General features: G+C 39.5%; 1 protein-coding gene across 3 annotated transcripts; it reads right to left on the bottom strand.

Annotated features, from left to right (window-relative positions):
- On the bottom strand, positions 1–27,505 carry cpt1ab (carnitine palmitoyltransferase 1Ab (liver)). 3 transcript variants are annotated; one of them, XM_058075262.2, is made up of 19 exons: positions 27,331–27,505; positions 23,578–23,737; positions 21,189–21,331; positions 19,667–19,838; positions 19,416–19,517; positions 19,125–19,262; positions 18,972–19,049; positions 18,109–18,216; positions 16,418–16,502; positions 10,566–10,761; positions 8,768–8,956; positions 8,574–8,679; positions 8,358–8,474; positions 8,029–8,193; positions 6,011–6,142; positions 5,773–5,925; positions 1,754–1,867; positions 1,571–1,663; positions 1–1,444 (listed from the first exon to the last, which is right to left on the bottom strand). In XM_058075262.2, the coding sequence occupies exons 2-19, from the start codon at positions 23,716–23,718 to the stop codon at positions 1,358–1,360; spliced, it is 2,319 nt and encodes a 772-aa protein (XP_057931245.2). In that variant the 5' UTR covers positions 23,719–23,737; positions 27,331–27,505; the 3' UTR covers positions 1–1,357. The 3 variants fall into 3 exon arrangements, with proteins under 3 accessions (XP_057931245.2, XP_057931244.2, XP_078648877.1); XM_058075261.2 differs by lacking the exon at positions 16,418–16,502 and adding an exon at positions 16,946–17,033; XM_078792751.1 differs by lacking the exons at positions 1–1,444; positions 1,571–1,663; positions 1,754–1,867; ... (4 more) ...; positions 8,574–8,679; positions 8,768–8,956 and adding an exon at positions 16,946–17,033 and having other exon boundaries at positions 10,615–10,761.
- Between the last annotated feature and the right edge of the window lie 465 nt (positions 27,506–27,970).

Consider the following 27,970-nt stretch of genomic DNA (forward strand, 5'->3'; position numbering starts at 1 on the left):
TCTCCCTTAGCCAATAAGGACTGTTTGTGGCTCTATAGGGCCGGCTACAAGTGTTGCATGTATACATTTAGAGCGTTAATTTAACACAAAGTAAAAAACTAAACACACAAAAACATCCATCTAACACACTCAGCACTCAAAAGAGTTGTCTGACATTCGCTTTATTGTTAAAACTTATTTTGGTATGTCCCAGCTGCTTGTCATTTTTATCTTAAATTAGAAGCAAACATATACAGCATCACTTTCCAAAACCATGCAGCGGTGTAAACATGACATCTACTCATAAGTCATACAACTAAAACACACTGGCGAAGGTTGTCATCAAAAAAGATCTGTGTCACCCTAAATGAGAACGGAGGCATATGTGACGTAGCCCGAATGTGTTTGTTGTCCGCATAAAGAAGTTAAAAGTAAAAATAAATAAAATGATACTGGCAACACGCACATCACAAAATGCATTCCAAAGCATGACAAGCGGTCTTTTTGGACTGGAGAGATGAAAAAACCGGCGCCATGATACTGCTCGACAAATTAAAAGTTAGCTAATAAAACAGTGAAATGAAACTGACGCTACTTAACCATCTCATTCGTGGAGTGTACAACAAATACGTGGTTAACAAACGTTAGTGAACGCATCACCAAAGTCATATTGTACAGTACTGCATTTCTACGACTGCTGCACATATACATGCTGGGAAAAAAAGCACTTTGAGATTATTACACTAAGTGATTAAATCCTGAGGATGAAAAAACAACACAAACATTAGTCGCTATATTGTACAATCGCACGTTCAATGCATGTGCACGGACCGGAAAGAGACCGCGGTCACATGATGCATTAATTTCTAGAATCATACACACTCTGCGGACCGAACCTGACGATGAGTATTGTGGTGCTTAAAGATGTAAATAAGCAAAGACAAAGCAGAGTCTAGGAAATTTAAAAAAAAGAAAGATAATCAAAGCAGAAGAAGATCCTGCACCACATTGCAACTTAAAACCGTAAATATTGAATTATGTTTCTGCTCCATCCTTCAAAATGAAGTGAGATAAAACTGATCTCAGATCTAATCTCTCCTCCCTTTCTGCCCTTTTTATACATAAGTGGGTCATCGCTAAGGCACTGTTGTATACAGTCCTGTAAATAGAAACGTTGATCTGTGCACTAGCATTAGAATCCATCTTTGCAGTATGCATACGGTACACACAAACACACGTAAAAGGTTTGGAAATATAATCCCAATCACCCTTTTTTTTTTTTTTTTTCTACAAACATAAAAGTAAATATCCCAAACCCTACATTTGATTCTGTACAGCCTCCGGAAGAATTAATATAACTTGTTTAAAATGATTACAGTCACTTGGAAGCTTTGTTGTCAAGCTGGAAGAGGTCGAGTATGTCCAACATGGCCTGCCTGATGTTGGCGCCAAAGCGGTGGGAGTCCTGTAATGAAGATATTAATTTTATACAAATTCAACGAAAAAACATTTTTAGAAATAAGAACTCAATTAAGATCACACGATATGCAAAATAAAAGGTGATAAGGAAAGTAAATAAAAGTGAACCCACAGTTTCCGGGCTGGAGTGTTTGCTGGAGATGTGGAAGTTGATCAGGTTTTCCCCAACGATGATGTAAGAGACGCCGTAACCATCATCCGCCACCTAACAGAAGACAAAAATGTAACATCAATTTGTAACAAGTCTTCATATTAAATTATTATTCCTCTTTCTTGGCACTGCGTGACGACCCACCGGTCCAAATCCTCCTCCAGACGACACATATTCAGGGTGTCGGACCAGGTCGAACAGCTCCACCTGCTGAAGAGGTGTCTGACTGGTAGAGAGTCTCCAAGGCTCGGACAGGACCTACAACATAACAGATGGGGTCATTATGGAGTGAAATACAAGAACTGAGCCTACGAGAACTGAGCCGGGTCCTGAAGCAGCAAAACAGCCCAGACCATCGCACTACCACCACCATATTTATGTTCTTTTTCTCAAATGTGGCGTTACTACTTTAGTATTTTCCCAAAGTAGAGTCTGTTTTGGTTTAAGTTGACTCTTCTGGAATGAATTAATGATGCTAATCAAGACACTACTGTACTAAAAACTTGTCCTGGTTAGAGTCTGTTTTGGTTTAAGTTGACTCTTCTGGAATGACGTAATGACGCTAATCAAGACACCAGTGTACTAAAAACTTGCCTTGGTTAGAGTCTGTTTTGGTTTAAGTTGACTCTTCTGGAATGAATTAATTATGCTAATCAAGGCACCACTGTACTAAAACTTGCTTTGGTTAGAGTCTGTTTTGGTTTAAGTTGACTCTTCTGGAATGAATTTATGATGCTAATCAAGGCACCTCTGTACTGAAACTTGCCTTGGTTAGAGTCCGTTTTGGTTTAAGTTGACTCTTCTGGAATGACTTAATGACGCTAATCAAGGCACCACTGTACTAAAAACTTGCCTTGGTTAGAGTATGTTTTGGTTTAAGTTGACTCTGCTGGAATGAATTAATGATGCTAATCAAGGCACCACTGTACTAAAAACTTGTCTTGGTTAGAGTCTGTTTTGGTTTAAGTTGACTCTTCTGTAATGAATTAATGATGCAAATCAAGGCACCACTGTGCTAAAAACCTGCCTTGGTTAGAGTCTATTTTGGTTTAAGTTGACTCTTCTGTAATGAATTAATGATGCAAATCAAGGCACCTCTGTACTAAAACTTGCCTTGGTTAGAGTCCATTTTGGTTTAAGTTGACTCTTCTGGAATGACTTAATGATGCTAATCAAGGCACCACTGTACTAAAAACTCGCCTTGGTTAGAGTCTGTATTGGTTTAAGTTGACTCTTCTGGAATGAATTAATGACGCTAATTAAGGCACCACTGTACTAAAAACTTGTCTTGGTTAGAGTCTGTTTTGGTTTAAGTTGACTCTTCTGGAGTGAATTAATTATGCTAATCAAGGCACCACTGTAGTAAAAACTTGCCTTGGTTAGAGTCTGTTTTGGTTTAAGTTGACTCCTCTGGAATGAATTAATGATGCTAATCAAGGCACCACTGTACGAAAAACTGCCCTTAGTTAGAGGCTGTTTTGGTTAAAGTTGACTCTTCTGGAATGAATTAATGATGCTAATCAAGGCACCACTGTACTAAAAACTTGCCTTGGTTAGAGGCTGTTTTGGTTTAAGTTGACTCTTCTGAAATTAATTAATGATGCTAATCAAGGCACCACTGTACTAAAAACTTGCCTTGGTTAGAGTCTGTTTTGGTTTAAGTTGACTCTTCTGGAATTAATTAATGACGCTAATTAAGGCACCACTGTACTAAAAACTTGTCTTGGTTAGAGTCTGTTTTGGTTTAAGTTGACTCTTCTGGAATGAATTAATTATGCTAATCAAGGCACCACTGTAGTAAAAACTTGCCTTGGTTAGAGTCTGTTTTGGTTTAAGTTGACTCCTCTGGAATGAATTAATGATGCTAATCAAGGCACAACTGTACGAAAAACTGCCCTTAGTTAGAGGCTGTTTTGGTTAAAGTTGACTCTTCTGGAATGAATTAATGATGCTAATCAAGGCACCACTGTACTAAAAACTTGCCTTGGTTAGAGGCTGTTTTGGTTTAAGTTGACTCTTCTGGAATTAATTAATGATGCTAATCAAGGCACCACTGTACTAAAAACTTGCCTTGGTTAGAGTCTGTTTTGGTTTAAGTTGACTCTTCTGGAATGAATTAATGACGCTAATTAAGGCACCACTGTACTAAAAACTTGTCTTGGTTAGAGTCTGTTTTGGTTTAAGTTGACTCTTCTGGAATGAATTAATTATGCTAATCAAGGCACCACTGTAGTAAAAACTTGCCTTGGTTAGAGTCTGTTTTGGTTTAAGTTGACTCCTCTGGAATGAATTAATGATGCTAACCAAGGCACCACTGTACGAAAAACTGCCCTTAGTTAGAGGCTGTTTTGGTTAAAGTTGACTCTTCTGGAATGAATTAATGATGCTAATCAAGGCACCACTGTACTAAAAACTTGCCTTGGTTAGAGGCTGTTTTGGTTTAAGTTGACTCTTCTGGAATTAATTAATGATGCTAATCAAGGCACCACTGTACTAAAAACGCGCCTTGGTTAGAGTCTGTTTTGGTTTAAGTTGACTCTTCTGGAATTAATTAATGACGCTAATTAAGGCACCACTGTACTAAAAACTTGTCTTGGTTAGAGTCTGTTTTGGTTTAAGTTGACTCTTCTGGAATGAATGAATTATGCTAATCAAGGCACCACTGTACTAAAAACTTGTCTTGGTTAGAGTCCGTTTTGGTTTAAGTTGACTCTTCTGGAATGACTTAATGATGCTAATCAAGGCACCACTGTACTAAAAACTTGCCTTGGTTAGAGTCTGTTTTGGTTTAAGTTGACTCTTCTGGAATGAATTAATTATGCTAATCAAGGCACCACTGTACTAAAACTTGCTTTGGTTAGAGTCTGTTTTGGTTTAAGTTGACTCTTCTGGAATTAATTTATGATGCTAATCAAGGCACCTCTGTACTAAAACTTGCCTTGGTTAGAGTCCGTTTTGGTTTAAGTTGACTCTTCTGGAATGACTTAATGATGCTAATCAAGGCACCACTGTACTAAAAACTTGCCTTGGTTAGAGTCTGTATTGGTTTAAGTTGACTCTTCTGGAATGAATTAATGACGCTAATTAAGGCACCACTGTACTAAAAACTTGTCTTGGTTAGAGTCTGTTTTGGTTTAAGTTGACTCTTCTGGAATGAATTAATTATGCTAATCAAGGCACCACTGTACTAAAAACTTGCCTTGGTTAGAGTCTGTTTTGGTTTAAGTTGACTCCTCTGGAATGAATTAATGATGCTAATCAAGGCACCACTGTACGAAAAACTGCCCTTAGTTAGAGGCTGTTTTGGTTAAAGTTGACTCTTCTGGAATGAATTAATGATGCTAATCAAGGCACCACTGTATTAAAAACTTGCCTTGGTTAGAGGCTGTTTTGGTTTAAGTTGACTCTTCTGGAATTAATTAATGATGCTAATCAAGGCACCACTGTACTAAAAACTTGCCTTGGTTAGAGTCTGTTTTGGTTTAAGTTGACTCTTCTGGAATTAATTAATGACGCTAATTAAGGCACCACTGTACTAAAAACTTGTCTTGGTTAGAGTCTGTTTTGGTTTAAGTTGACTCTTCTGGAATGAATTAATTATGCTAATCAAGGCACCACTGTAGTAAAAACTTGCCTTGGTTAGAGTCTGTTTTGGTTTAAGTTGACTCCTCTGGAATGAATTAATGATGCTAATCAAGGCACCACTGTACAAAAAACTGCCCTTAGTTAGAGGCTGTTTTGGTTAAAGTTGACTCTTCTGGAATGAATTAATGATGCTAATCAAGGCACCACTGTACTAAAAACTTGCCTTGGTTAGAGGCTGTTTTGGTTTAAGTTGACTCTTCTGGAATTAATTAATGATGCTAATCAAGGCACCACTGTACTAAAAACTTGCCTTGGTTAGAGTCTGTTTTGGTTTAAGTTGACTCTTCTGGAATTAATTAATAATGCTAATCAAGGCACCACTGTACTAAAAACTTGCCTTGGTTAGAGTCTGTTTTGCTTTAAGTTGACTCTTCTGGAATGAATTAATGATGCTAAGCAAGGCACCACTGCACTAAAAACTTGCCATGGTTAGAGTCCGTTTTGGTTTAAGTTGACTCTTCTGGAATGAATTGATGCTAAGTCCAAATCCAATTTACACAATCATTGGCAGTCCCTACCTCCTTGAGGAAGGCCGAGTCTTCTCCCAGGTATTTGGAAACCACGTAAAGACAGAAGAGGTGGCGATCAATGCCTTTGCCCGTCATAGCCAAGCGGTACATATTTTGATGTTTCTCTGCTGCAAGTTTCAGCAACTTCAGGCGTTCTTCTCTCTGACAGGACAACAGAAGTCTGTTGAAGCAAATCCCATATGCCTCGGCAAAGCATTTGCAGGGAAAAAAAAAAAAAAGATCTTACAGTCTCATCTTTGATCATGGAATGGACGAAGGTGCAAGTCTCCATGGTGCAAGAGCGGACTGTTTCGGTTCGGCCCTCACGGAACAAACGGGTCATGGAGGCTTCGTAGGTCAGGCAGAACTTTCCTTTGTCCTGTTTGGAGACAAGATCAGTCAACTTCAACAGTGATTACTTATTAAATATTCTAAATGAAGAATAAAAAGAAGAATTAATTTTGGCTTCAATATAAAATTAGAAAAAAAAACATTTAGCAAAAATCATTTTATCATCATCATATTGTGACTGCCCTCTGCTGGTATTATAAGAAACTTATGAGTGACATTACAAAGGGGCTCTCTGCAAAGAAAAGATGCAGTCATAAAAATCTAATTTTTGGGAACAAATAATAACAGAATTAGCAATAGTAATTTTTTTGTGTATTGGATGTGGCGTTTGAATTTCACTCTCATGGATTTTCCTAAATATATTAATAAATCATGTTGTTTCATTATTGAATAGAGCTTATGAGTTTGCAAAAATGTATTCATATCATAAAAATGACTAAATTAAGAAAAATACAAATACATTGAAAGACACATTGGTATTATGTATTAATATATATTACATATAAATATTATATAATACATAATATATATTATGTATTATGTGTATGTAGTATTCTACACTTATAGTTGACGGTATGTTAATGTAGCGACTTGTTGATGTAGTAGCCTAATATTCATATTCTACATTGTGATGTTCATGAACGCATCTCGCTGTTTATGTTATTGATGGATAAGGAAAACGCGTTTAACCTCTTTACTAAGGCAGTATTATCATCTTGTAGTACCTTAATGCCTGTTATCCTTGTTCAGTGCTATTTTTCTTACGATTTATGACTTCATCAGGGATCTCCGAGAATCTCTTCCTGAGGCTGTTGTTCCGCTAAGGTACATTTCCAATCTGTGTTAGCAGGTCACTAAGACGTATCCTTCCTTATTCGTGCTCCTGTAGCGCAAAATAACTCCCAATGTTGGTCACGGAGAAGTAAACATGATGCTGAACCCCAGATGGACATTCTCGGAGGCACCATCTATCTAATGTCAAGCATCATCTGTCAGCCAGAACGGCCCTGCTCTCTCATTTTGGATTTCCAAGCTTTCCGTTTGGCGCTGTTGCTAGGCAACCGCTTTGAACTGCAGCAGTTTTTCCAGTTAGCTTGGCTTGCTAGCAGCTGTCAGCGACTCGTTTATTTCTAAACGATCTGTACCTCTCACAGTTCAAGTTGAGGGTGTCAGTAATTTGTTCTGATCTTCTAATGCTACTACAAGAAGTCCCGGAAGCAGAAAAAAAAAAAAAAAAAAAAACAACTCTCCCCACGCCTGAGTCTAGTATATAATGTCCTATTTTCTGTTATTCCATCTACTATATCAGATAATACAAGTTTAAAGGTGGCTATAGGGGTGCTATTTCATGTCTAGAGGGCTTTAATGGTGTTAATGAGGATGGTTATAAATAGTTTTTCTATGTTCTACCTACAAAAACATGCCGTAAGAAATCCTACTGTGGGGAAATTCACTTACCGCTATTTGATCTGGAATGAATTAATCACAATAAACGAGGGATGACTGAAGAAATTATGGTAAACATAATTTTCACAAATACTAAAACTTTCATAATTTTTCATCACTCATAAATTGAATTTGATTCTTGTGTAGAAATGTGTGTCTGGGGGAAAAACAATGCAATAGACTTAAAAATAAAATTTCTTTTTTTTTATTAAATTAAAAAATTCAAGTAAATTAAATAAAAATTTTATTTTAATTTATTTTAATTTTATTTAATTTATTTTTTTTTTAGTTTGATGTATTGGCTCATCAACCACGCCTGCGTAAGTTTAAAAATCAGTAGTTAACAGTACAAGTTTACAACTTCATTTTATATACTTCTCCATATGATGCACATTTTATGATAGCTTATTATTGATCAACGGAGATTACATTCATGCAAATGAGCGGCAAAAAGGGGAACGTACTAACCCTGTAATGAGCCAACTGCAGGGCAATTTGGATGAAGGCATCAGGACTGGTGCGGCACTTCTTGATGAGACCCTTCCCAAAGTCATTGAAAGGGAAAATGTGGCTGTCCACATCGTTAGCGAGATTCCTGGCAACCGTCAGCGAGCTGTCGATGGCCTCTTGGCACTAAAAACCAAATGCAAAGATAATACGTTAGGCTAAAAAAAAATACTGTGAAATAGCATACATTTGAATATCAATAACTAAAACTGGTGCAGGTAGTCAAAGCAACCAGCAGGGGGAAGCAAAGTTCCATGACACTACAAATATTATTTAGCGCTTGTGCTGACCTCAGGGGTGATATCCCACTGCAGTCTCTGGGGGGCAGGTAGGTTGGGGTGCCTCTCCCCACAGCAGTGTCCTTCATCAGTATATCCAAGCTTAAATGGATCCATTGAAAGCACGTGCTAAAAAAAAAAAAAAAAAAAAAAAACACATTTAAAAAAATCTCATTCATTGACTTATTGTATTTGAACACAACGCTGATGTGAACCAGGATGACACACCTCCCACAGATGACCAATGATTGGCGCATCAGCCCAGGAGTGCTCAGCATTCAGACCCATGGTGCCATTCTTAAAAACGATCAGGTTAAAGGATTTATCAAACCACCTGAGTGAGTAAAGAGAAGAAACCCCGTGGGTGTATTGAGCTGCCTTGCTCAACAGATATTTTTTTTTTCATGCATCTTTTTTCCAACCTGTCGTAGCACTTTCCATGGAGTAAGGATTTAGCATAGCGATCCAGGGACTTGACTGGGTTGCTTTCTTCAAACCGCTGCTCGGTGTCGTCGAGCGTCACGAAGAAGGCTGCTTTCTCGATGGCATCCAGGGATTGCTTGTTCTTGCCACGGTTGAAGTAGGCATCACGGCTTTTTGCCCATGGGGTCCTGCACACAGTCGATATAGCGACAGGACGATGTTGCCAGTCAAGATAAGTAATCTTAATAAGAAACCCTAATTAACTAATTACTCAAAACTATTCATTCATTATTTCATTTTCTATCACTTGTTCTCACGAGGGTGTTGCCCTATCCCAGCTGTCTTCAGGCGAGAGGCATGGGTACACCCTGGACTGGTGGCCAGCCAATCACAGGGCACATATAGTCAAACAACCATTCACACTCACATTCATACCTATGGACAATTTGGAGTCGCTAATTAGCCTAGCATGTTATTGGAATGTGGGAGGAAACCGGAGTACGGAAGTATGGAAACTATACATAGAGATAACCGAGGGGGGAATCGAACCAGAGTCTCCTAGCTGAGGTGGTAACCACTCGTCCACTATCCAGGCGCCGTGCAGATCATTCATTCATTTTCTACCAGGGTCGCAGGGGGTGCTGGAGCCTATCCCAGCCGTCTTCGGGGTACACCCTGGACTGGTGGCCAGCCAATCACAGGGCACATATAGACAAACAACCATTCACACTCACATTCATACCTATGGACAATTTGGAGTCGCTAATTAACCTAGCATGTTTTTGGAATGTGGGAGGAAAAACATGCAAATTCCACAAAGAGATGGCCGAGGGTGGAATTGAACTCTGGTCTCCTAGCTATGAGGCCTGCGCGCTAACCACCCCTCCACCGTGCAGCCAATATCAAATTTGAATATCAAAATAATCAATATTGATTAATTCATTTTCTACCGCTTATCCTCACAAGGATCGCGGGGGTTGCTGGAGCCTATCCCAGCTGTCTTCAGGCGAGAAGCGGGGTACACCCTGGACTGGTCGCCAGCCAATCACAGGGCACATATAGACAAACAACCATTCACACTCACATTCATACCTATGGACAATTTGGAGTCGCTAATTAACCTAGCATCTTTTTGGAATGTGGGAGGAAAAACATGCAAATTCCACAAAGAGATGGCCGAGGGTGGAATTGAACTCCTCACTTCTAGCTGTAAGGTCTGCGCGCTCACCACCCCACCACCGTGCAGCCAATTCATTCATTAATTTTCTACCGCTTATCCTCACAAGGGTCGCGGGGGTTGCTGGGGGCCTATCCCAGCTGTCTTCAAGCGAGAGGCGGGGTACACCCTGGACTGGTGGCCAGCCAATCCCAGGGCACATATAGACAAACAACCATTCACACTCACATTCATACCTATGGACAATTTGGAGTGGCTAATTAACCTAGCATGTTTTTGGAATGTGGGAGGAAACCGAAGTACCCGGAGAAAACCCACGCATGCACGGGGAGAACATGCAAACTCCACACAGAGAGGGTGGAATCGAACTCGGGTCTCCTAGCTGTGTGGCCTGCGCGCTAACCCAAATATTCGAAATTTCAGACTGTAAGAATAAACATCTTGGACTGTTGGATATTAAGGCGGTTCCAAGTAAAGCTTCCAAATTCAATTTCCAATGTCGCCACCATGTATATAGTATGTATATATAGTATATATATAATATATATAATATATACATGCACTGTCCTCCAGATGCCACCAGCACTGATAAATATGACGAGTGCCTGCAATGCACACACCTATCTCCTGCGGTAAGCGCAGCGAGCCTCTCCTCTCCTGGCATAGGCTCGGACTTGTCAGCCAGGATCCTCTCCATCTGCTGCTCGATCTCCCGCGGCAAGAGAAGCCGTCCGTCGTAAAACATCCACACCTTGAAGAAGCGGCCTTTGTGGTACACCGCGATGTGTTTGCTCTCATTCATGTGCTGAAGGTTGTCTGGAGGAGAAGGACCAAGGGTGAGACGGAGAATGGCGAACGGCATTGTGTGTGTGTGTGTGTGTGTGTGTGTGTATTGTGTATGTATGAAATAAAAATATTTTAGTTTATTCTCACATTTTTGCAGTCCACTTTTTTTTTTCCAAATCCTCAAAAATCTATACTCATTACCTCGCAAATGACAAAAAAAAATTGTATAGATTGGACATGATTTAAAATGGCACATCAATGTAAAAAAATATATATATATATAAAAAATATTTCATGCACTTACTCCAAATTCTTAAATTATTTGCAATCCTGTGACTAAGCTCCTCAGGCGGGTGACCTCATGGTTTGGTTATTATTATTATTATATTTTTGTGCCATTCCAAAATGATGTACTCTCATACATGTCTATGTAATATTTACAATATTCTTTAAATAAAGATGTAAACATTAACATGCTCCTTAGTCATCATAGGATAGAGAGGGTAGATTTTTGAGCAAGAAAAAAAATGATGTCAATTATTGTACTTCACGACTGCAACATAACAAAAAGTGAATGAGCTCAGGACGCTATTAGAATTCAATTACACAGTAGATCCCCGCTGTTAAAATTGAAAAAGTAATTGAAGATACGTTCAGCTCATCGAACCAAACGCCCACCTCACTCACGGTGCAACCAAAAAAATCACAAGTAACACAGTTGGGGAAGCGTGCCGGTTGGGCTTCCCAGTACTCCATCGTGGTTTTAACACCACTCGGAATTAATTAATATATGATAGCTGTTTTTCGTGGTTGACTGCGGCCTATTATTAGGTCAAAATATTGATATATTAAACATTTTCAAGCGCAAATATGTGTCACTGGTACAGGACAACAAAATGCAGTTAGCATAGCAATAATAATAACACTAAAAATATAAAAAACATAATAATAATAATAATAACAAAAACAATAAACGTCATCATTATAATAACACAGGCTAACGTTGTGGCCGGACTCCAATTAGTTATGATATCGAATATAATAAATAATATGAGTGTAAAGGTGACTATAGGGATTCTATTTCATGCCGAGAGGGCTCTAATAATGGTAAAAAATCGTATTTAGAAAGTCATGCTAGGGTTTTGTATGCTTTAACTATGAAAATATTCTGTTTATAAACATCATCATTATAATAACACATGCTAATGTTGTAGCCGGACTCCCAACTAAAACTCAACTCTAAATCCCTGACATCACTTCCTGTCCACACGTCGGTAAGACATTTATTTATTGAAACACATGTGAGAATGAGTCTTATTTATGTCTTATTTTCTGTTATGATATCGAAAATATTAAATAATCTGAGTGTAAAGGTGACTATAGGGATGCTATTTCATGCCGAGAGGGCTCTAATAATGATAAAAATTGTATTTAGAAAATCATGCGAGGGTTTTATATGCTTTAACTATGAAAATCTGTTTATTATTACTGAATCAGACTTTGTGGACATTCACTTATTTCAGTCAGGACTGGAACCGATTAAGCAAATAAACGAAGGATTGCTGTATTTTAAAAAAAAAATTTTTTGCATGTATATCACTGTGCATGAGGTAGGCGTTTGGATAATAATAATAATCCCATGCTGGTTTGTGGGAGTAAATATCAAACTGATTTACTGAAAATACAGAGCACCACCAAATTACATCTTAATTATGGAAATTAAAAGCACGGAAAGGGCGGATGTTCTCCACAAATAAAAAAAAACAGCAAATTTGCGTCACACATACATATGCGGGGATCCACTGCATAATCATGTGGATGGCAATAAAAGTTCTTATTTTTATATAATTTCCTATATGTGGCATTCATTCATGAATGTGAATGTTCAACATGTGAAATGATAAGGAGGATGAGACGTTGAAGGTGATCTAATATGCGATGGAAGGGACTATGTGACTAAAAAGGCCTCTTGAACATGCAGGAAAAGTGGATGGAAAATAAAAGATTGATTGATTCAAAACTTGTTTGAACAGCACCGAGCATAATCAAGACAAACGATATTTTTGGGTGTGTTCAAATGCAAAAACAAAAATGTATATTGTCTTGGTGATGCTTTCAAGTGTCCCAACAAGCGTTGTGTCCCGTGTCGAGTGAGAGAACCAGAGAAACCAGAGAATGCTTACATTTGGAACAACCCCCCCAAACAGGAAGTAGCAGACATGAAGATTATACTCCGTTATCACACCTCCAGCAACGGTGTTGATGGAGCTGACCATCTAATATCTACTGAAGAAGAAGAATGCCGGTGCAAGCTTTAGCCACGTTAATGGCATTTTCTGGTTTTGAGCGCCGAGGCAGTCCTAAGTGAACTGCTTTTATATTAGTTTAGTAATATTCTGCATATTAGAGCATGCATTAATAGTCCATATTATGAAGCATGATGTTAGTACCGTTATGATTACACAAGGACATCATCTCAGTTGTGCCCCCTCTTAGCATCCATCATTTAAGTGTTCAGGTCTCGGGGTGGCGATTGTTAAGATGATACACTTTCCAGCCACTTTATTAGGTACAGCTACAGTATTCAATTCCTCGTTATTACAAACACCGAATTTGCTCCGATTCCAACAAGCCAAACGACTCAGTCTACATGAAAATAAACGCAACATATTCATATGAACACATATGAACTATACAGCGATGACTTCACTGTACTCAATCTGGCAGAGAACTGCGGTATTTTATAGCAAAACAAACCAAAAACAGCTTTATTGAGTACCTTTAAAAGTACTCCACGCCAGTTATGTGGCATTGGGCTTAGAAACCGTTGCTTTTGCATGAGAATTGCTGCTAGCTCTCATTGTAGGAACTCAACAGTACCCCCCCACTTCCACGTACCGGGACAAAAAGGCTGAATGGGTGACAGGAGGGTTCACTCGCTCTGGAGAACCAATGTGCACAGACACACGGACCCTCTTGTCACCTAGCCAGCGTCGTACGGAGACACGAGGAAAACAAACACGTATACATTAGGGTGCATCAAAAAAACACAATTATTGAATTTTGATATGTCTGGGTTGTACTAAAAGTGTTCCAATATATGTAGAAACAACACATAGAAAATATTTTTCCAATAAATGATTATTATTTAGGGGCGCCACCATACATCTGTTTTTGTGGAATAAAGTGGTGAAGAGTTCATTGGTCGCCATGGAGATTTGAGGTCAGCAAAGACTGCAGCTCAAGAACTCTGAGGTGATCTTTATGTTTTTGTTGGTATTTATACTCCTATGACATATTACTAGCAAATGTGCGGTTTTGTCTTTGCAATTTGAATGATTTGTAGTCATATTTATAGGTATTTAGTGCTCATTGCCTCTACTGTAGCTAACATTAGCTAGATAGCTAGAGAGAGAAAGCGACAGCTAGAGAGAGAGAGCGATAGCTAGAGCAAGCAAGAGAGAGAGAGAGAGCTAACTGAAGAGAGAGAGCTAGCTAGCTAGCTAGAGAGTGGGAGAGAGAGCTAGCTAGCTAGCGAGAGAGAGAGAGAGAGAGAGCTAGCTAGAGAGAGAGAGAGAGAGAGAGCTAGCTAGAGAGAGAGAGAGAGAGCTAGCTAGCTAGAGAAAGAGAGAGAGAGCTAGCTGGCTAGCTAGAGAGAGAGAAAGAGAGCTAGCTGGCTAGCTAGAGAGCGAGAGCTAGCTGGCTAGCTAGAGAGAGAGCGAGAGCTAGCTGGCTAGCTAGAGAGAGAGAGAGAGCTAGCTGGCTAGCTAGAGAGAGAGAGAGAGCTAGCTTGCTAGCTAGAGAGAGAGAGAGAGATAGCTAGCTAGAGAGAGAGAGAGAGAGAGAGAGCTAGCTAGAGAGAGAGAGAGAGAGAGAGAGCTAGCTAGAGAGAGAGAGAGAGAGAGAGAGAGCTAGCTGGCTAGCTAGAGAGAGAGAGAGAGAGCTAGCTGGCTAGCTAGAGAGAGAGAGAGAGAGAGCTAGCTGGCTAGCTAGAGAGAGAGAGAGAGAGAGCTAGCTGGCTAGCTAGAGAGAGAGAGAGAGAGCTAGCTGGCTAGCTAGAGAGAGAGAGAGAGAGCTAGCTAGCTAGCTAGAGAGAGAGAGAGAGCTAGCTAGCTAGCTAGAGAGAGAGAGAGAGCTAGCTAGCTAGCTAGAGAGAGAGAGTGATAGCTAGCTAGAGAGAGAGAGTGATAGCTAGCTAGAGAGAGAGAGTGATAGCTAGCTAGAGAGAGAGAGAGATAGCTAGCTAGAGAGAGAGAGAGAGATAGCTAGCTAGAGAGAGAGAGAGAGAGAGAGCTAGCTAGAGAGAGAGAGAGCTAGCTAGAGAGAGAGAGAGCTAGCTAGAGAGAGAGAGAGCTAGCTAGAGAGAGAGAGAGCTAGCTAGAGAGAGAGAGAGCTAGCTAGAGAGAGCTAGCTAGAGAGAGCTAGCTAGAGAGAGAGAGAGCTAGCTAGAGAGAGAGAGAGCTAGCTAGAGAGAGCTAGCTAGAGAGAGCTAGCTAGAGAGAGCTAGCTAGAGAGAGCTAGCTAGAGAGAGAGAGAGAGAGAGAGAGAGAGAGAGATAGCCAAATAGCTAGCTAGCTAGACTTCCTTTATTGTCATTGCACAATAACAGCAGTGAAATTGCAAATCAAATGTCGTTGCCTGGCTCCCGTATAATAATAAATAATAATAAATAATAAAAATGTGGAAAATAAATAGATAACATCAAATATGAACAACATTTCAGCTAACATTAGCTAGCTACAGTTTGCTAAAGACAGTTAGCTAATAGCTGAGCGAGCATAACATCAACAACAGTAATATAGAGTAGACAGTATTACTGATGCCTCATATTTATTGAGTGTGGTACTGTAGTCCTACTTAACGTGATATACACTTATTATATCCATTTATTATTTTAGGCACTGTGCAGCACAACCTAGCAGCTCTCCTAAGATGCTGCCCTCAACAACTAGTTTCTTTCAGACTAGCAGTCGCAGTTTGGTCTTTGGTCTGGGCCCCCTTTGATAACCCTATAGAAAGTGATGCTGTACGTATACAAGTTCATTGTAGTCAACATTTCCAGGTCAACTTTTTTGGCAATTGCACATTTTCTGAAATTTTCCAAAAGTTTATGTGTGAGGTGGCAGCCCTAAATCTCAATGGATTTCCTCAAAACTTTGCAAAAGACATTTTTATGTTCATTAGGAAAAAAATGGAATGCCAGCCCAATTGATATTATGAATTTAAAATTTCCCATTCAAATTTGATGCACCCTAGTATACATGCACGTCAATTTATCAGGGTTGGCAAAATCAATGACTTTTTAAAAAAATATTCAATTAAGCGATGCAACATGGTGAAGTATAAACAAGTATATTGCACTACAGAACCAATGTTGTAACCCAATGTAAACAGTACGATAGGTTTCACACCAAAACTAATAAAGTGACTGAATGTATGTCCGACTCCCAATTCCCACTTTAGCTCATACTTAATAAATACCATGCCACCCCAGCATTGTCGGCCTTGCAGATCTCACAGCTGCACCCACCGCGGACGTAACTCGCATGCAAATTATTCACCACACGTGCAAAAGAGCAAATACACGAGTGTTCACCATTTCTATTATTTCCAATTCAGACAAAATGTCCCAAGGAGAAGTACAGTGGTAATAGTGTGGAGGACACAACACTACTCAGGACTCTACCTGTGTCTACACCTGGGACACGACTGGTGTTGAACATACGCTCATATTGGGAGGAACACATGGGAATTGTGTTTAGGAGCATGAGCTGAAAAGCAAGAAGGGGGAGAGTCAAACAAATAGAGATGACATTCTAAAATCATCATAATCCAAAATAAGGCAGCAGACACGCGCACCTACAGCGGCAGAAGAATGGATGAGATGGAAAGGAAATGATGAGGATTGGTTGGAAAAGCAGCAGAAGGAACGTCATAGAGCTGCCGGGGGGATTGGATTTAAACGGGGTCCAGAAACCAGAGGCCTACCCATCTTTCGATGCCAGCAGCTAAGCCCGTACATCAAATTTGAAATTTGTTAAATTAATCTTCATAGTTCTACAAGAGCCAATCATAAGTTGAATTGTTCCGAGGCTTTGATGCTGACATAGAGTCAAGGAGTCAGGGTTTCCAACGGCTGTTGCCATAGTGATGACATGGATCACAGGGAAGGGAATGAGTCAGAGGGCACAGCAGAGGTGTGTCCTCATCTTACCTGTCTCCAAACCGGGGATGCGGGTAGTGTTAAACATCCGCTCCCACTGAGCCGAACACAGAGGAACCTTGTTTGCCAGCAAGTATATCTAACGCAGCGTCCGACATAGCGAAAGGACAAGACAGTAAAACAGAGACAACTGAATGTGAGTGTGTAACATTGCAAGCCCATGCATGGGAATTTGTACAAATTCATACAGTCGGTTGAAATCTGTGAAGGTTGACAAAACGTACTGTAGAAAAGGTGACAAGATTTGATGAGGATACTGGAAAATTTGCACTAAAACAAACATGCGGGTTTGGCGAAAGGAAAAGGAGCGATAGGAGTGAATGGAGCCATCTCAGCAGAGTCGTTACAATTCACTCTTTCAACAGCATTCTAGAACAGGGGTGGGCAAACTACGGCCCGGGGGCCACATCCGGCCCACCAAGTGTTTGAATACGGCCCGCCCAATCTTTCCAAAGCATTTCATTTAAACTCAACATACAACCTGGCATCATGGCCTGAGCCAACCTTTTGATGGTTTTATCAATTTCGTTTTTTGACATGGTCTGTTGTTTACAAAAGTGCTCCTGAAAAAAGGGACACAAGCACATAATAATAATAATTATTATTATTATTAGATTATTATAATTATTATATTAATGCTAATTATTATATTATTTATATATAATATTATTGTTATATTTGCATATTTTACATAATAATAATAATTGTTTTAATTTTATTGTAATTATTATAATATTTTATTATTTTTAAAATATTTAAATATAAAATAATAAATAATAATAGCAGATTGCATGACAATTTTACAGATACAATAATACCAGGTGGACTGTTACGTGTAAAATATATATAGTCTGCCCAACGCCCCCCCCCCCCCCCCCCCGCCGTACATTTTGTCATATCAATGCGGCCCGCGAGTCAAAAAGTTTGCCCACCCCTGTTCTAGAACCAATAGGAGAAATTCACAAAACATGAATTATCTCGCTTAGCGAAATTAGCAATGCAATTCCAGCCAGTTGCGCAAGTCAAAACACACACATTGATTTGACTATTGAATCACTGATAATTAAGTAAAGCGGCGCACTGACGTGAACTAATGTCGTCGATACTACATTACGGAATGTTTGTTGATTGAACAAAAGCGCGTCCGTACTCACCGGTTTGATCTGGGCTCGGTCCAGCTTTCTTCTGTAGAGCATGATGGCATGAATGGCGTTACCTGCTCTGGCAGCTTGAATGGACGTGGGAAACACATACAGGAAGTCCTGCGGGGCAGAATATTGTTAATTATTTAATATTATTATTAATGTTACATTTTGTACCTTTTTATTAGGGTTGCCAAAAACGGCACGTTAATGGTTCTGTGGTTTAAATTTTCTGTTAATACATACATAATAATAATATAGTTTAAGGTTTTTTTTAATTCAATTTTTTTATTAAAAATATGCTGGAATACAATTATACAAAATACATATTTTTTATATTTTTTTAATAATTATATTTTTTAATAATAATTTTAATAAAAAATAAAATAAAATAAAAAACCTTAAACTATATTAGGAAAGCAGGAAGTGAACAAATGTTACTGATTGTAAAAGTACCAGATGGAGGGGTAGGATTTAATAAGTTTTGCTTCTTCCTACTCCTTTTGGACATGTGGAACTGGGAACTGATTATGGGATGCACTCATTTATAATCTGATGCATGTTCAAATTAAATAAAACCATTACCATAATATATATGACATATACTGCATAATCCTGCCCTGTTGTTTCTTTCTCTCAATAAAATATAGTAAAAATTTGCATTTTAGACAAGGTATGACGTGGTGATTAATCATGATTAATACTGTGATTAATTACTGTGATTAATCTATTTATTTATTTGTTCATTTGACACCGTTCATACTCTTTTTTTTTTTTTTTTCAAGAAAGCGATTATTGATCTATGGACTACGCCATGAATAGTAATCGTCAGACTAGTATTGGTAACGGCCGATATCGGGATTGGCATTTCCTACCATGGCATAGTAGTTGCTGTTAACCATGATGGGCCCTCGACCTCGAAGGTAAATATACTCTTCCCACCAGTCACTGACCTGCATGGTGAAGAGCAGGAAAAAAAAACCATTAGATACGTAATATTACAAGAGGAACAATTCTATCTTACTCACGTAATTTGATGTCCACCACGACTTCAGTGTGAGATACCACTGCAGTCTTGGCCCCAGATTCTTCTCAAAGTCCTTTGTCAGTCCCTTCATTCGTTCATACTTTTCATCGTCCATAAGTGGGCGGACCGACTCCAGGTACTGCAAGAATAAAGCATTCATTGTCCCAATACGTACAGTACAGTGTACATGTATTGTCCGGTTATAGCTATAATAGAGTAGATCTAGTAGATCCAATAACTAGGGTAGAATTCTGGAAAGTAAACAAAGCCCCGTGAGATTACCAGGACCTACCCTCCTGCAGGTATCCTGAACAGATGGAACAGGCAGTCGTGGCAAGGAGTTCTGGAAACTGTAAAGCATCGGTTTCCTTCCGGAGAAGACCTTCACTAACAGCTGGACAAACAGAAAAGATGTTTGGTATCAGACAATCTCACTCATGGATGATCGCATCGATTGTTCTGTTTGAGTGACATGATCCGTTAGATCAATATCGACATCGTATCTGAAGTGATATCGTGTTGCCGCCACGATCCGTGTCTCACCATCCATAGTCGAGTGGACCAAGAGACGGAGCCGTGGCGCGCATACATCCATCCGTGCCATGACAACAAGCTCTTGAGGACATTTCTCATGATCATGATTATGGTCACCCATAGACCTGTGCCCACCAGGACTCCACCCATGATCTTCTGAGTGTCTGTAGACATGTATTTGCTGCAGAGAAACAAAAAGACACAAAAGGTAATGTAGACCAGAGTCTTTCGATGAGGTCACATTCTTATTATGAGGTTGCTCACTCTCAGACAACAACATGGAGAATCGTTTTTTTAACGTAAGTGCCCTGTTATGATTTCAATGAATATGGAGATGTTATGTAACATTTGTTAACAGATGATGTCACAGAGCTGCTGCCGATGCAAAGCTAAACAAGTCACACTCGATAACCTGATTATATGCATGCCAGTCATTGTTTACCTTGACAGGGGCGGCAATCATTAAAGGAGTAATGATTAACTTATTCACTACCAGACATTTTTTCAAGTCAAACCCCCTCCAATGACGGCCATTTTAGAGGATTTTGACTGATCTTTCAAGGCACATAGAATATTGCGTTCTATATACTCATTCATTCATTTTCTACCGGTTATCCTCACGAGGGTCACGGGGGTGCTGGAGCCTATCCCAGCTGTCTTCAGGCGAAAGGCGGTGTACACCCTGGACTGGTCGCCAGCCACTCACAGGGCACATATAGACAAACAACCATTCACACTCACATTCATACCTATGGACAATTTGGAGTCGCTAATTAACCTAGCATGTTTTTGGAATGTGGGAGGAAACCGGAGTACATGGAAACTCCACACAGAGATGGCCAAGGGTGGAATTGAACTCTGGTCTCCTAGCTATGAGGCCTGCGCGCTAACCACTCATCCACCGTGCAGCCAATATCAAAATTGACTATCAAAATAATCAATATTGATTCATTCATTTTCTACCGCTTATCCTCACGAGGGTCGCGCGGGGGTGCTGGAGCCTATCCCAGCTGTCTTCAGGCGAGAGGCGGTGTACACCCTGGACTGGTCGCCAGCCACTCACAGGGCACATATAGACAAACAACCATTCACACTCACATTCATACCTATGGACAATTTGGAGTCGCTAATTAACCTAGCATGTTTTTGGAATGTGGGAGGAAACCGGAGTACCCGGAGAAAACCCACAATGCACGGGAAGAACATGCAAACTCAGAGGGTGGAATCGAACTCGGGTCTCCTAGCTGTAAGGTCGGCGCGTTAACTACTCGACCGCCGTGCAGCCTGTTCTATATACTTGTATACACTAAAATAAAGATTAATATTATGGATTAAAACTGCACCGAACATAAGCTGTTTTAATGTGCACTTGCATCATCACCTCTCAAGCACAAAAACAATGTAAAAGACGTATAAATACATATTTGGTGTCGGGAGTTAAGGTTGAAACAAATCTAAATCTGTCTTTGGTAGCCATTAGTTCACTGTGAACGTTGTTTAAGGGGATCTTGATGGTACCAAAGTGTCTTACCTAATAGGTATGTGTTGTCCCAGTTTAGAAACCAAGCCAAGAGACGGATCCAACTGTTTGTATTTATTGTACGACATGTAAGACACGACCACGACCATGAAGCCAGCAGGGCTGCCGGGGTACACACCAGTCATAACCCCATTCTGTGGAAGGTTAGACAGGACAAAGAAGGTCACAGGGACCCGATCAAAGTGTTAGAATAGTGTTTCACATGGTGAAGACAATGTTATCAGGTCATTATGTTTGAGTGACTCATGGACTGGCATGAACTGACAGGCATGTTGTTTGCGAGCGGGTGACTTTGAAACGGGAGTGTTAATGTACACCAGTGATTTTCAACCTTTTTTGAGCCATGGCACGTTTTTTTTTTACATTGTAAAAATCTTGTGGCACACCACTAACCAAAAATGTTACAAAATGTCACCACGACCTCACACGTGCATCAATAAGTCTATGGGAGGAACAAGGCAGGTGTTGCCACACGGACCAATATTACATTGCTATGCTAGTCTTTACACCACAGACACTCCACAGTAGCCATGTTTTTACATCACCACTTTTTCTCTTTACGAATGACCTTTCTTGGGAAACAATGGTATCCATGGAAAGGAATATTCCAATCTCTTGTCTACATGCGCCGTGAAAATCAAAACAGAATAGTCAATAGGGCATGCCCAGTAAAACGTAAACATCAACATCACGTGATACCGGCTTCCCCGAGTTTTTCTTTCACTTGTTGGAATAACTCCGTATTGCCAGTTTTTTTCGTCTGTCCAGTCTTGAAATTTAGTTTGAATCAAAAACAAAACTTTGCTTAGTCCAGTGCCGATTGCTGGCCTCCATTTTTAAAAGTGAAGAACGTCTGGATCTGCGTGTTACGTCATATCTGAGCATGCGCTGAAAGAACGCACCCGGGATCAATTTAAACAGGAAAAGATCAAATTCAATCTTGATCATATTTTATAATTAAACTCAGGACATGTTTTATATAGATATATATTTTCTTTTTTAATAAAACTGGACTTGCGAATAAAGTATAGAAGGGTTTAGATTCTGTTCCACAGATGGCGCTAATGCACACGAAAGCTGCTTGCCAACCGCCAATAAACAACAGAAGAAGAAAAACACCACAAAGAAGTACGCACTCTGACAACTTTCCGTTTGAGCCTTAATCGGATTGGTTAAAGCAGGGGGTCTCAAACACGCGGCCCGCGGGGCCAAATGTGGCCCGCAGGACACTAGTTTGAGGCCCCCGCCTTGATATGAAAGTTTGATATGGATGCTGTATGGTATCATGTACCCAGAAAAAATTATTACGTTTGATTAATGTTCATGTTAAAGGTTACATAACTGTTAATAGTTATCCTCCCTATCCGTGTGGAAGTGGTAAGTTTTTGGCTATTTAAGTTGAAAGGAAATAACTTGAAGGCTACCGTTTAGGTCGCTAGCTCTCTAGTTTGCGAGTTAGCATGTGTCTCAAGACCCTGCAGTTGCGCAATATGTTGTAAATAAAAAGAGTATAAATGTGACTATAGTCGTGTTTTGTCATGTCTACAGGGCTCTAATAATGCTTTGTTCATTTTAATCTGAAAAAAATCATTTGTCTACCCACCAACTATATGTGGTTTCTTAAGTTTTTATTATTTGCTGTTTTATTATTATTATTATTATTATATTTATTTATTACTGATTGATTGATTCTTTATTCTTGATTTGTTTATTTATTTTTCATCTTATTTTGTGCAGAAAAAATTTAATTAAGATACTTGAGAACAGTGGAATGTTTTATCAGAGCTTTTATTGTAGAAAATCGGAACCAAAGCACTGAAAAAGTTTGTATATTTTTCTGTTTTTAATAAATGCGTTTTTTGTTTTTTTTTGGAAAACCTGATGCGGCCCAGCCTTGCCCAGACCCTAGCTCCAGTGCCCCCCAGGTAAATTGAGTTTGAGACCCCTGGGTTAAAGGAATATTCCATTTCTGTTCAATTCTTTCTGTTTGAGCAAATAAACCAAATGCAATTGGAATATTTGGGTCCATGTATACTATTGACATAATGGCTTTGACATAATATTTGGAAATGATGATTAATAAATGTTAATTATAAAAAAGTGATATTGGATAATTCCTCGCGGCACACGCACAGTGGTTGAAAATCACTGATGTACACCAACCCCCATAGGAAAGAATCTCAGCGTCTATTAAGCAATTGCTTAAAAAAAGAGCTTCAATGATGCATTTTATTTACTTCACATCAGCCAGGACAAGACATGCAACGTCTTAGTTGATGATAATAAGCAATGAAAGGATTTCAATCATCTCAGATGGACCCAACAAGATACAAGGTTCAACTTAACCCCCCCTCCCAATTTCAAAGAGAACAGCTCTCACCTTGAAGCGAATGAACCTTTTCTTCCACGAGTGAAGACCAGAGAGGTAGATTTGGCGCAGAGCCTCGTGGCACAGTTGCAGGTCGATGCCGTCTGGAGTGACGGTGAACTGAAAGGCCACCGCCTGGTGAGCTTCTGCCATGGTGGCTGTGGCTTGTGTACTGGAAGACATAACAGTATTTTACAGTATCTGTACAGTACAACCGGTATTTGTGTTGCTTCTTCCTTAAACGTTCCTTTATTTAAACTAATAGTGACTGGCTATTCAAACAAAAATGAAGTTGAACCAGACATGACGGTAAGAAAAATATAGTATTTTGTACCATGGATTGCTCTAAAACCATTAATACTGTATCCCAGTCATGTTTTAGATAAATTAATTCTAACTAATAAAGTTAAAATTAAACTGTCCTAGGGAAAAGTAACATTTCTTATGCTTGCCGTTGAATAGCCTGAAGAAACTCAGGGCTGTGTGTTTAAACAGTGGTCTCCTCGATCACTAAAACATCACATGAAGAAACGTTCTTGGTACAACAGGTTCCCGCAAGCCGAAGCCAAAGTAATATTCCACAACTCCTCGGAAAACCGGTTAGGTGAGTGCGTCATCCGTTTTCAATATGGATTTCATTTGTTAAAACGAGACATTAAACCTAATGTATCTTCAGCAATTATTTCATGTAAAAACAACATGTCCAACAAACCACAAACTGCAGTATTTTAGTCCGTATGCACATTTTGGGTTTCTGTTCATTTCACCAATGATTGCATTACTAAATTAATTATACAAATAACACAAACAGAATAGCAAACCACAGTAATGTACATGCATTTACATAGAAGTAGCACTCAAAGTAAAAGGTTGTGTTCACTCAAACAGCAGTTCTGCAGGAGATGGGTCGATACAAACATCGATATTTCCGATACCACAAGCATATTTTCTAGTTCTCCTGTTCATTTTGTATGTTTTTGTTGTATTGTTCATATTTCTACAATATTATACATCATTGTTATAACAATGTTATTGGACACAGGGAGGCGTCGGGCCCAAAATACAAAAAGATATTTTTCGTTTTTGTTTACTTATTTTGCACTTTTGACTTTACTTTGCTCTCAGCCGGCCCATGTCGCAAGAGATTTATTTTTTTTTTATCACAGTGAGTTATTAACCTGGTAAAATAAGGAGCAAACTAAGTCACCGCAGAAAAATATATGTCACTTATATTTGTTTTTTTACAGTTGTTAAAATATTTTAGGAAATAGTAATATGCATTATGATAGTAGGAAATAATGGCTGACAAAGTAATTCAACAATCATTAATTCATTCATTCATTTTCTACCACTTATCCTCACGAGGGTACACCCTGGACTGGTTGCCAGCCAATCACAGGGCACATATAGTCAAACAACCATTCACACTCACATTCATACCTATGGACAATTTGGAGTCACATGTTTTTGGAATGTGGGAGTACCCGGAGAAAACCCACAATGCACGGGAAGAACATGCAAACTCCACACAGAGATGGCCGAGGGTGGAATCGAACTCAGGTCTCCTAGCTGTGAGGTCTGTGTGTTAACCACTCGCCGCCATGCAGCCTGTTCTATATACTGTATACACCAAAATAAAGGTTAATATTATGGATTAAAACTGCACCGAACATGAGCTATTTTAATGTGCACTTGCATCATCACCTCTTCTAGCCAATGTCAAGCACAAAAACAATGTAAAAGATGTATAAATACACATTATCTAAATGTGTCTTTGGTAGGAGGAAACCGGAGTACCCGGAGAAAACCCATGCACGCACGGGGAGAACATGGAATCGAACTCCGGTCTCCTAGCTGTGTGGCCTGCACGCTAACCACTTGATCACCGTGCAGCCAAGTAACACGCATGCGCGGGGAGAACATGCAAACTCCTTACAGAGATGGTGGGATTGAACTCGGGTCTCCAAGTTGTGAGGTCTGTTGTGAGTAACCACTCGTCCACCGTGCAGCTCTCGACATAATCATTAAAAAGTAAAATTAAGTGTGTTTTTTCCTTGTTTTCGGCATGAATTCCTGTCATGTTATACCTTTTATTTTGTCATTCCCATTTCCTGTCTGCTTGGTGTCGCTTCCTTGCAATTTTTGTATAATATGGAAGACAAATAAAAAACAAGGATAGCTGCATATGAAGACAGTATATTTTAATTCTCCTCTGATGAGGCTGAACATGCATCTTTGAGGATCCCGTATTGGCAGTCACCTACCCACCTACTTAAAATAATAATGATAAATTATCATTTATTGATTTATTGGTGCTATACAGCCTGAACTTGATACTGACACTCGAGAAATGCAACAAAATGGGTCAAATTGAATGCTGAGTAAGACAAATTCATTCATGGAGGTAGTATTGTTGTATTAAAAGTGCTAGTATTGTTGTATTAAAAATATTAAATGCACATCTTTTCTTAGACAAAAAGACAACATCCCAAAATTATTCGCTTATCTTTAAATATTGGCCCTATATTTACTTTGTATTAAATCGGTATCAATAATACAAGAATTGGCGCGTTATCATGCCGATATCAAATCATCCAGTATCGCCCTTCTCTACTCTAAAGCCCGCCCCTCCCCCAAGCATCACATGACCAACCCTCCGCTGCGGAAACTGGGGGAAAGGTCGCCGCGCGTTGCCGCTTGTAGGCATGGAGAAAAAACTAAAGACCTAGCAAAACAAGCTAGCTTTAAACCTCCAATGTACCGACGAGCCTTTCCCGTTGCGTTTGTATCGACAAATAAATTGTTGTGTTTTGGTCAATAAGATTCTATCGCCGTGATGAAAGGGAATTCATTATGTCAGTTAACGCCGCTACTGTCATCTTTTAACATAACGTTTGGTTTTTACGTGGATCACAGATCTCCTGAATCGCCGTGCCGCCATGACATGGCACCGTTTCAAATCCACCCACAAAAACGTGGCAGAAACACGAAACATGTGTCATACATGTGTCAAATGTATGGCAGCCCCCAAACCACGTGGTGTGCCAGAAACTGGGTCACTAGTATGCACCCCCCTTTGCAAATAAGCAATATTATGTTATAGTCATCGCAGATATACGTCATATCCTGTATGTACTGCTACACAGGTGACCCTTTTTTCCTGACCTTCAGCATCAGGTGACATTTTAATAACATAATGCATTTATTTATTACGTTCAATTTGCACTACAGATCACTATAATGCAAAAAATAGGCAACAATATCGTTCACTAATGTGTCCAAGTGGTGTGCAGCTAGCAAGTAAATGACAATGAATGACCTTTATTTGCACTATTACCTACATAGGCGTTGCTAGGAAGACAGCTTAACAAGTGACAGCGCGTAACCCACTAATGTAATCAATATATGTTTCAATATAACTAATAAACACAATAAATTAAGTTGACATTCAATCGGCAACAGCTTGCACTCCGGCTCTGACTTCTACGTCTCTCAAAATCATTATTAGCAAGCATTACGACAAAAGCGAAAGTTACCATCTTTTTCTACGGCCCTTAAACGTCACACATTTGAACACCATTGCATGTTTTACAATCGCTTTCACACAAAAACAACCCAGGCTACTCCGCCACATTTTTTAACTGAATCCATTTGTGTTTTCAAATCCGTCGCAGCCATATTTAATGAGCTGTTTCGTAAAACTGCAGTGCAAGTCAAGCTAGGCAAGATGTACGTGAAGGCAACGGCGGAAGGCGTTTTACTCACCAAACGTTGCTATGAATATGAGGAGTTTTGTGGAGGACTTTAGTTTTCGGTCCTGAATGTGACACAGTTGTGTCGCTGCTGTGTGTGTCCTGCTCACGTTACACGAGCTACATGAATGGAGCAAAAGCTTGTGTATGCCGTCTGTTTCTTTTGCTACGTCACGTTTCTATCGGGCGGGACAGCTCCCCCCAAAGGATTGATGTGGTATTGCAGAAAATGAGTGAGGTGACGTCAGGATTCTCCTTGGTCGAAGGGTAGAGGTGTCCAAACTTTTTCCACCAGAGGTGGCATTCAGAAAAAATAAAGGATTTCGTGGCCACTTTGATATTCTATATATTTAATATTATTATTAATTAATTATTAAAACATTATTAAATGTAGTATATTTTGGTTTTCATGTTCAGTCGTGTTTATTAAAACATGCTAATTCAAGATATACAGTATAGTGGTAACTAGTACAGAAGCTGCAACACAAAACTATGCAATTACCAAGATAATTATGCAGAGTTTTGTGTGACAATGTAAAAGAAGCACTAAAGTAATTCAACACCCAGTTAACTATCTCAACACAATCCCATTTTTATCAGTAGAGGGCGCTAACGGACAGTTTTTGTGTTATTTTGATACATGCATTTACTGT

This window comes from Doryrhamphus excisus, linkage group LG1, assembly GCF_037039965.1.
Source record: "Doryrhamphus excisus strain RoL-2023G ecotype Guam linkage group LG1, RoL_Dexc_Guam_v1.1, whole genome shotgun sequence".
Lineage (NCBI taxonomy): Eukaryota > Metazoa > Chordata > Actinopteri > Syngnathiformes > Syngnathidae > Doryrhamphus > Doryrhamphus excisus.